The 10,948-nt window shown below is 41.1% G+C and overlaps 1 protein-coding gene across 1 annotated transcript; it reads left to right on the top strand.

The window, feature by feature from the left end:
* Window positions 1-878: 878 nt before the first annotated feature.
* Window positions 879-10,434, top strand: LOC308282634 (zinc finger protein RFP-like; the record flags this gene model as incomplete). Its single annotated transcript, XM_080723019.1, has 3 exons — window positions 879-941; window positions 1,795-3,438; window positions 9,340-10,434. Exons 2-3 carry the CDS (start codon window positions 1,804-1,806, stop codon window positions 10,432-10,434), a joined length of 2,730 nt encoding a protein of 909 aa, XP_080579145.1. The 5' UTR covers window positions 879-941; window positions 1,795-1,803.
* Between the last annotated feature and the right edge of the window lie 514 nt (window positions 10,435-10,948).

Below are 10,948 nucleotides of genomic sequence, written 5' to 3'. Positions count from 1 at the left end.
AACACCCTGACCAACCGGTAAGCATGTTGAACACGGTTTTCCAAAAGATATCTGTAAATCTACAAATACCAGGCCGGTGCCTGTTGGGCAGGGACGTCCAGTTGTGCAATACCCGTTGTATCAGTCTGTGATGTCAGTAGTATGACATCAGAGTATGACGTCAGCATGCAGACAGACAGCCATGGTGGCGACACTGTTTATTATCAGTGAAGTCAGCACACTCATCTCCAAATTTGGGCATTGTTCCAGCATGCGGCTGTCGCCATGGTGGCGACAATGTTTAGTATCAGTGATGTCAGCATGCAGACAGACGGTCAGACGGTGGTAGCCGGACGGACAGACATTCGCTATATTAATAGTTAAGTTGGTCATCAATATGACATCACAGCTACTGACTGTACTGTCCCTTTTATGGCCATATATGTAAATTCCTGATGTCATCAATATGACATGATAGTACTGATGTCATACTGTAGACTGGCCTCCAAGTACTATGACCAGTAAGACTCCCTAATCGGGAGATAAGCGACCATCACTTTGCATACACATAATCGAACAATAATCGGTGCAACAGGTACAATGGGTATTGCATAACAAGAGGGGAATACGTTCCCATCAGACATCGTTCCCACCGGGCATCGGCCTGGTATACAGTATGTTATATGTGACACCTACAAGTGTATGTGCACAATTGTAATTTTGTATTTATTTTATTTGGTGTATTTCTACTGAAAAAGGCCAACTCCAGATGTGTTTTGTGTTGAAACTACAGTAATACTAGTTACTTAGTCCCGCCACCAGGGGGAGTCTCGCCTAGGGTGAGCGTGGATTGTGAGGTATTATAGACCTGTGAGGCTTCCGTCCTTCAGACAGACTACAGCCTGCTTTGAAGAACGCAACATTAACGTCTCCTGTCAATATCTTCTCCCTGTACAATACAGGTTGGTAATATGTGCAAAAGCATCACGACTTATAGCAAAGGACTGATAAGCCTTTCTTATTTTGTTAACTGTAAGACTGATACAGGAATATTGTGTTTTGGTGAAGTTTGAGACTGTGGGAAATGTGCAGTGACAGACTGTGATCCTACAAAATGGAGGCCTTGTTTATTTTCTGTAAAAACGGCAGCTCCTTGACATTTGTGCCTTAGCTCCACAGTTTAGCATAGGAAATGGTGATGTATTGTATAAATGATTATTGTAGTTTTTTGGATATTTCTGGGTAAATGTATTTTGATATTCTTTATAAAAAACGTTCTGTATGCAGTAAGACTGTGAAAACTAAACAATACAAGGTTTAAAAACAGTATTACAGTATGTACTGGTAAAGTAAACTAAGAGACTGGTAAAAGCAGTATTATATAAAGTGTGAGTTTCAGAGCACATGCAGATTAAAGCTGCACTACATAACTTTTTGTAAACTGTATTTTTGGTGAAATATGATAACAGAAAAGAGACCAATGTGTAACAATGACATTCTGATAGTAACAGATATTGTGAATTGTGAAATATGGAATTATGTCTATGTGATTATTGTGAATTTGAGAGATAATTGAGTTTAAAGAAGAGAAAGAAAAGTGATTAAGATTTCTGTGAATAAAGACAGACTACAGCCTGCTTTGAAGAACGCAACATTAACGTCTCCTGTCTATATCTTCTCCCTGTACAATACAGGACTTGTCACCTGTTAACAGCTACTCAATCGTGAGGGCTGTAACATATACGTTAAGTTTGTCTGTATAAATGAAGAGCATTATAATTGAAAAACATTTCATGTTTTCACTTATATTTTCAGTGTATAGAAATGGCGTCCGCTAGCTGTCTTCTGTCTGAAGAGCAGTTCCTGTGTTCCATCTGTCTGGATGTGTTCACTGATCCAATCACCACTCCATGTGGACACAACTACTGCAACACCTGCATCACACAGCACTGGGACAGCAATGATGTGTCTAAGTGTCCACTATGTCAAGAAATCTTCAATAAGAGACCAAAATGCTCCGTCAATAAAGTCCTCTCTGAGATGGCTGATCAGTTCAGGGAGTCAAATAAGCTGAAAAAAACGACCAGCACAAACCAAGAACCTGCTAAACCAGATGAAGTCTCCTGTGACGTCTGTACTGAGACCAAACTGAAGGCTCTGAAGTCCTGTCTGATGTGTCTGGCCTCCTACTGTGAGACTCACCTAGAGCCTCACCTGAGAGCCACAGCGTTAAAACGGCACAAACTAATCAACCCTGTGAAGAACCTGGAAGACGTTATGTGTAAGACACATGACAGACCTCTGGAGCTGTTCTGTAAGACTGACCACGTGTGTGTTTGTCAGTTCTGCACTCAGTCAGACCACAAGTCACATCACATTGTATCTCTGAAAGAGGAATACGATGGGAAGAAGGCTGAACTGGGAAAGACAGAGGCTGGAGTTCAGAAGATGATACAAGAAAGGCAACGGAAGATTCAGGAGGTTAAACACACAGTAGAGCTCAGCGAGAAAGATGCAGACAGAGAGATAGCACACAGTGTGCAGGTCTTCACAGCTCTAGCGAGCTGTATTGAGAGAAGCCAGAATGAGGTCATTGATGTGATTGAGGAGAAGCAGAAAACAACAGAGAAACAAGCTGAAGGCTTCATTAAAGAGCTGCAACAGGAAATTACTCAGTTAGAGAAGAGAAGCTCTGAGCTGAAGCAGCTCTCACTCACTGAAGACCACCTCCACCTCCTCCAGAACTTCACATCCATCAAAACCCCTCCACCCACCAAGGACTGGACAAAGGTCAATGTCCATCAGTCTTCACATGAGGGGACTGTGAGGACAGCTGTTGCTCAGCTGGAGAAGACATTCAGTGAAGTGACTGAGAAGGAACTCTGTGATGCTGAGCTGAGGAGGATCCAACATTATGCAGTGGATATAACTCTGGACCCTGATACAGCATACTGCAGCCTCATCCTGTCTGATGATGGAAAGCAAGTACATGATGGAGACGTAAAGAAGGATCTCCATGATAAACCAGAGAGATTCGCTAAATGTTCAAATGTCTTAGGAAAACAAAGTTTCACCTCAGGGAGGTTTTACTATGAGGTTCAGGTTAAAGGGACTGACTGGGATTTAGGAGTGGCCAGAGAGTCCATCACCAGGAAAGGACAATGCACACTGAACCCCAACAACGGTTATTGGACAATATGGTTGAGGAATGGAAATGAGTACAAGGCTCGTGCTGACCCTCCTGTCCACCTCTCTGTAAGAGAGGAGATCCAGAAAGTGGGAATGTTTGTGGATTATGAGGAGGGTCTGGTCTCCTTCTATGATGTGGAGGCCAGAGTTCATCTCTTCTCTTTCACTGGCTGCACCTTCACTGAGAAACTCTATCCATTCTTCAGTCCCTGTCTTAATGCTGCTGGTAAAAATGTTGTTCCTCTGATCATCTCTCCTGTCAATCACTCAGATTAGACTAATCCTGAAACAGGTTATTTGCATTCAAGACAAATGTGTTCATCAAATGTTTGGTTTTAATCTCTTCAATCAAGTTATTTAACTGGTGTCTGTAATGATGTATTATTGATCTATTATATTGAAACACAACAACTTAATTTTACATCTGAAGTAGCCTACAGCCAAAACCTAATTATGGTACCATTGAAGCAAAGGTTTATCTTAAAACATATTACCTGTCCGAGAGACTGTTGAAGTGTCTATATTTATCTATCCATACATGCAGTTACAGTTGTATATTTTATTTCATGGCATTATAATTCAAGTCGTTCATTAATGTTCTGTACAGAAACAATGTCTGTCAGAAACAACAATATTGTACTATTTTCAGTGTCTTATTGCGACCGTCAGGGAGCAGTTTACTATGAAAACCTCCACCGGCCGTCCGTCCGTCAGTCCGTCCGTCCGTCCGTCCATCGGTCACACGTCACACCTTTGCCCTGCTCATATCTCCGCATCAGTATGACATCACACCACATGTGTACACAAACCTTTGTGTACGTTGCTGTGGCAACAGTCTGTTGTTGCTGGTCTGTTAGTGTACGTTAGCAACCACCTTAGCAACCATGGTTTTACCCTAGCAACCAACTGTTTACCCTAGCAACCAACTGTTTACCATAGCAACCATGTTTTTTTACCCGAGCAACCAACTGTTTACCATAGCAACCAGATACGCAGAGCAGGGATCTCCATATATGGGCATAAACAGGTGACATCACACTGATGTCAGATACTCAGAGCAGGGATTTCTCCATAATATATGGGCATAAAAGGGATTCTGTTAGGGATCTCCATATATGGGCATAAAAGGGATTCTGTTAGGGATCTCCATATATGGGCATACAAGGGATTCTGTTAGGGATCTCCATATATGGGCATAAAAGGGATTCTGTTAGGGATCTCCATATATGGGCATAAAAGGGATTCTGTTAGGGATCTCCATATATGGGCATAAAAGGGATTCTGTTAGGGATCTCCATATATGGGCATAAAAGGGATTCTGTTAGGGATCTCCATATATGGGCATAAAAGGGATTCTGTTAGCTGTTAGTGATCTCCATATATGGGCATAAAAGGGATGCTGTTAGGGATCTCCATATATGGGCATAAAAGGGATTCTGTTAGGGATCTCCATATATGGGCATGAAAGGGATTATGTTAGGGATCTCCATATATGGGCATAAAAGGGATTGTATCCCAGATGATGCCCTGTTAGGAGATCCACACTAACAGAATCCATATATGGTCCTACCGACAGCTGCTATAAGCCAACCCTGGCGATAAGGTCTGAGTCGAAGAAATGCTTCTTTCCTGGCAAGAATTGCCCCTTTATACTGTAGGGCTCGTTTGTGTATTGTATGACATCACGCCACATCATCGGCTGAGGACTGTGTGATGTCATCATATCTCCATATATGGAGACATAAGTTGCTCATGCCCAAATATGGGCTGGTGAGGTCAGACTTAGTGTGATGCGTAGGTTATCTCCATATATGGAGATTCAACTTCAATGAGTAACCATGGCAAACTGTCAACTGCCCGTATGTCTTGATAATTGGTAAAACAAACTTTTGGCCTATTTGTGGAGATAAGTGACCAACGGTCGCTTATCTCCCGATTAGGGAGTCTTACTGGTTGCGACCGTTAGGTCGCAGTTTAGTATCAAAACTTCCACCGGCCGTCCGTCCGTCGGTCACACGTCACACGTCACACCTTTGCCCTGCTCATATCTCCGCATCAGTATGACATCACACTGCTTGGTGTGTGCCGTCAGGGTCATTTGTGTACGGTGTGATGTCATACTGATGTCAGCAGTGTGATGTCATACTGATGTCAGCAGCTATGTCTCTATATATGGAGTTATATGTTGTTCGTGTCCAAATATGGGGCTTGTGAGGTCAGACTTAGTGAGATTTGTCGGTTATCTCCATATATGGAGGGAGAACCAGCTTATGAGCCGATGAGTTGTGTCAGAGTCGAGATCCTGCTTGCATCTAATCTGTCGGTAGATAATGCCGGTCTTATATAAGGGTCATTTGTGTACGGTGTGATGTCATACTGATGTCAGCAGTGTGATGTCATACTGATGTCAGCAGCTATGTCTCTATATATGGAGTTATATGTTGTTCGTGTCCAAATATGGGGCTTGTGAGGTCAGACTTAGTGAGATTCGTCGGTTATCTCCATATATGGAGGGATGTGTTGGTTATCTCCATATCTGGAGATTCAACCTTCAACGATTATGACATCTTGTTACTAATCTGTCGGTAGATAATGCCGGTCTTATATAAGGGTCATTTGTGTACGGTGTGATGTCATACTGATGTCAGCAGTGTGACAGGAGATAAGCGACCAACGGTCGCTTATCTCCCGATTAGGGAGTCTTACTGGTACTTTAATAATAACAATTAATTAGACACAAGAATGCAATGATTTTGATGTTAATGATTGACTATTTTATGTAGCTGATTGTGATCGTTCAAAATAAATCAGCAGTTTAAGTACCTGTGTGTGCACTCCTTGATTTTGACTCCCTTTGAAGTAAAAATAAAACAAACTAAATAAATACTAATAAAACTAACACACAGGGGAAAAACACAATCAGTGTTTAAAGTATGATAACAGAGAAAAAATAAAAATACTTCAGCTTTTCTATTCTTCTCATGGGAAAGAAAAATAATAAGAAAACTCAAATATAAATGTGGAGGTGGAGGCAACCATGCAGGAGCAGATGTGGGTTCAGTGTCTTGCTCAAGGACAATTCAACACAGCCAGGCAGAGCCCGGATCAAACCGAGCACCTTCCTCACTCTCCTGAGCCCCTGCTGTGACTCTTTTGTGAACCATCATAAACAACATGTTTGAAATAGCCAGGTAAAATAGTAAACTATCATTATGTATGGTACCGTCTGTGGTAGAAGTTCAATGTTCAAACATAAACTAAAGGCATCAACAACACAAAAATAAGGCCATATATATTTTCACAATGCTGTTCAGAGTGTCTGTTGGTATGACACTGTGGCACATTCGGAGTTCACTATACAGTAGGACAGTGGTTCTCAAACTTTTGTAATACATTTTTAAGGACCCCATTAACTCTGAGAGTGAACAAATGGAACCAAATGGACCCGACCCGTAGGGTTAAGATACACTCTCAGAGTTACAAACCTGTATGGTCCAATACATTTTAGCAGACATTTAGGTCTGCTCTGTTTCTTGTAATATGTCCGTGGCAAAAATAGAATTTTGACAAAAATGTCCACCACAAGCCTGAATGGCGATGACCCCTGTGTTAGGTTCAGGCATAGTTTCTGTTATGTTAGGGTTAGGTTTAGGCATAGTCTCTGTGAGGTTAAGGTTCAGGCAAAAATAGGTTTAGGTGGAAACCTTTGTCCAAAACCGTTACTTTTTTATTGCATTTTTTGGGGAGATGAAAATGTCGATAATATCCAATCTACAAGCTTGTAGATAGGCAATTTTCACCACTTGTGAAAGTAGGGCATTAATTCACCAATAAACATAAAACGCTGAAATATGGAGAGATTCGAGGTCAGCAACGATATGATACCTGACTACAGACACATTGTATTATATTTGATATCAGCCAGGTTAGGTTTAGGGGTTAGGGTTAGGTTTAGGGGTTGGGCCGTTGGGGCAATGCCGAGTCTACACTTAGTTGGACACCAGTGCCACATCTCAACAAATAGCCTATCTACAAGCTCACAACATGTCGTTGCACATTGTTAAACATTTTTTTTAATCATTTGAAATCAATTAAAGCGATAAACAGGGATTTCCTCATGACTCATGAAGTGACCCAAAAATGGGCCCTGACCCAGTGTTTGAGACACACTGTGCAGACTTATACCTGCTTGAGGTCAAAGATCATAGTACATGACAGCTTACAGAGCAAAAAACAAGACTATAAAACAATATCTTTATTATAAGGACCTTGCTATGGTTGATAAGAAAAAAACAAAACATGTTGTGGTATAGTATATGATCTCAGACAAAATAACAACTCTTCAGCTCTTCTCTGTCAATATTATATTAAACTCATTGAAATAAATTAAGAAAAGTAGAATGTAAAGGTAATGGGTTGAATTTAAAAATCGAACCTCTGTTCGAAGTGGAGCTGTGTGTGTGTGTGTGTGTGTGTGTGTGTGTGTGTGTGTGTGTGTGTGTGTGTGTGTGTGTGTGTATTGCAGTTGATGCTCAGGGCAGGCTAGACTCAACAGCACCTCTCTGGTCACCCAGGGTTACTACATACAGGCTACATACAGACCCACAGACCCACATACCCACCCACATACCTACACACACGGCCACGTATAGGGAGCTTGTGTTCCACACAGCTCCAAAAAGAAATCTGCACTTGTCAACCTGTCTACAGCGTGAAAGTGTCCAGGGAAGGGTTAACTTTTTATCAAGGTGCAACGCAATGCTGACTGTTATCTAAATGATACTTTATCAGAATCAAAGGTGAAACGTTCCCAGACAGAGTGACCGCAGAGATCATATTCTCTACAATAACCTCACATCAACAATTCTCCTCATTAACAGAGAAGACTTCAGCCTGGTGAGTATATTGTTATTGGGGTTTCAAATTTCCAATGTATAAAATGTAGAACAATATCTTGAAAATAGCTGATCTACATTGACATATTGCGATGTTATAGATCGGCTATTTGAACTATTTTAAAAAGTTTTTTCAAAATAGTAAAGAAATGCCTGCACCATAAGGGGTGGGATAAAAACAAAAAAGGTTGCTTTATACTGTACATAGCAAGCACCCCAAAAGGGGTTCCGTCTTGAAAGGGAAAACCCCCAAAGGGGGTTCCCGTCCCAAATGGGTTAAAGTAGAAAGTACTCATTATGCAGGAAGTCCCATTTCATTTCAAATTTCAAATGTATAAGATGTATAACAATCTCTTGAAAATAGTCAGTTAAATAAATAAAAATGATAATCAAAAATAATTTAAAAAGTATGTCAAGTGTCTTTTGATAAGACTGAGATAGAAGGCCTACAGCACTGCATGTAATTGCACGCAGAGCATGCATGAGTAGTAGTGTACAGTATTATGTAATTATAGAGCAGTAATATATGGGTATATCATATAACTTTCCTTCACACACCTTGAGAACACCCTGACCAATCGACTCGGTATGTAAGTTGAACACGTTTTTCCAAAAGATATCTGTAAATCTACAAATACCAAGAACAGTCACTATTGACGTCCAGTTGTGCAATACCATTGTATCAGTCTGTGATGTCAGCAGCATGCAGACAGACAGCCATGGTGGCGACACTGTTTATTATCAGTGAAGTCAGCACGCTCATCTCCAAATTTGGGCATTGTTTCAGCATGCGGTTGTCACCATGGTGGCGACACCGTTTAGTATCAGTAATGTCAGTATGCTCATCTCCAAATATGGGCACTGTTTCAGCATGCTGCTGTTACCATGGTGGCGACAAAGTGTAGTATCAGTGATGTCAGCATGCAGACAGACGGTCAGACGGAGGAAGGGGAACGGACAGAGATTCGCTATAGATTGTCTGTATAAATGAAGAGCTTTATAATTGAAAAACATTTCATGTATTCACTTTTATTTTCAGTGTGTAGAAATGGCGTCTGCTAGCTGCCTTCTGTCTGAAGAACAGTTCCTGTGTTCCATCTGTCTGGATGTGTTCACTGATCCAATCACCACTCCATGTGGACACAACTACTGCAACACCTGCATCACACAGCACTGGGACAGCAATGATGTGTGTAAGTGTCCACTATGTCAAGAAATCTTCAATAGAAGACCAAAATGCTCTGTTAATAAAGTCCTCTCTGAGATGGCTGATCAGTTCAGGAAGTCCAATGAGCTCAATATATATGAAGGAAAGAAGGCTGAGCTGGTAAAGACAGAGGCTAGAGTTCAGCAGATGATACAAGAGAGGAAACTGAAGATTCAGGAGGTCAAACATGCAGTAAAGCTCAGCCAGAAAGATGCAGACAGAGAGATAGCAGACAGTGTGCAGGTCTTCACAGCTCTTGTGAGCTGTATTGAGAGAAGCCAGGCTGAGGTCATTGATGTGATTGAAGAGAAGCAGAGAACAACAGAGAAACAGGCTGAAGGATTTATTAAAGAGCTGCAACAGGAAATATCTCTGTTAGAGAAGAGATGCTCTGAGCTGAAGCAGCTCTCACTCACTGAAAACCACCTCCACCTCCTCCAGAACTTCACATCCATCAAAACCCCTCCACCCACCAAGGACTGGACAAAGGTCAATGTCCATCAGTCTTCACATGAGGGGACTGTGAGGACAGCTGTTGCTCAGCTGGAGAAGGCATTCAGTGAAGTGACTGAGAAGGAGCTGTGTGATGCTGAGCTGAGGAGGATCCAACATTATGCAGTGGATATAACTCTGGACCCTGACACAGCATACTGCAGACTCATCCTGTCTGAGGATGGAAAGCAAGTACATGATGGAGACGTAAAGAAGGATCTCCATGACAACCCAGAGAGATTCGCTAAATGTACAAATGTCTTAGGAAAACAAAGTTTCACCTCAGGGAGGTTTTACTATGAGGTTCAGGTTAAAGGGACTGACTGGGATTTAGGAGTGGCCAGAGAGTCCATCACCAGGAAAGGAAAATGCACACTGAACCCCAACAATGGTTACTGGACAATATGGTTGAGGAATAGAAATGAGTACAAGGCTAATGCTGAACCTCCTGTCCACCTCTCTGTTAGAAAGGAGATCCAGAAAGTGGGAGTGTTTGTGGATTATGAGGAGGGTCTGGTCTCCTTTTATGATGTGGAGGCCAGAGTTCATCTCTATTCTTTCACTGGCTGCACCTTCACTGAGAAACTCTATCCATTCTTCAGTCCCTGTCTTAATGCTGCTGGTAAAAATGTGGTTCCTCTGATCATATCTCCTGTCAATCACTCAGATTAGACTAATCCTGAAACAGGTTATTTGCATTCAAGACAACAAATGTGTTCATCAAATGTTTGGTTTTAATCTCTTCAATCAAGTCATTTAACTGGTATCTGTATTGATCTATTATATTGAAACACAACAACTTATTTTTACATCTGAAGTAGCCTACAGCCAAATCCTATTTATGGTACCATTGAAGCAAAGGTTTATCTTAAAACATATTACCTGTCCAAGAGACTGTTGAAGTGTCTATATTTATCTATCCATACATCTACAGTTACAAGAACTTGGTTGTATATTTTATTTCATGGCATTATAATTCAAGTCAACACTTTCGTTCATTAATGATCTGTACAGAAACAATGTCTGTCAGTAACAACAATATTGTACTATTTTCAGTGTCTTATACTTTAATAACAATTAATTAGACACAAGAATGCAATGATTTTGATGTTAATGATTGACTATTTGTTATATTGTTGATGATGTACTGACATATTATCTTGTTTATTATTGTGATGTTATCTGC

Source organism: Nannobrachium achirus, assembly GCF_963921795.1.
Source record: "Nannobrachium achirus genome assembly, chromosome: 4".
In the NCBI taxonomy this organism is placed as follows: Eukaryota; Metazoa; Chordata; class Actinopteri; order Myctophiformes; family Myctophidae; genus Nannobrachium; species Nannobrachium achirus.
The sequence above is the reverse complement of the archived record's forward strand: the minus strand, read 5'-3'. Positions and strand labels throughout refer to the sequence as shown.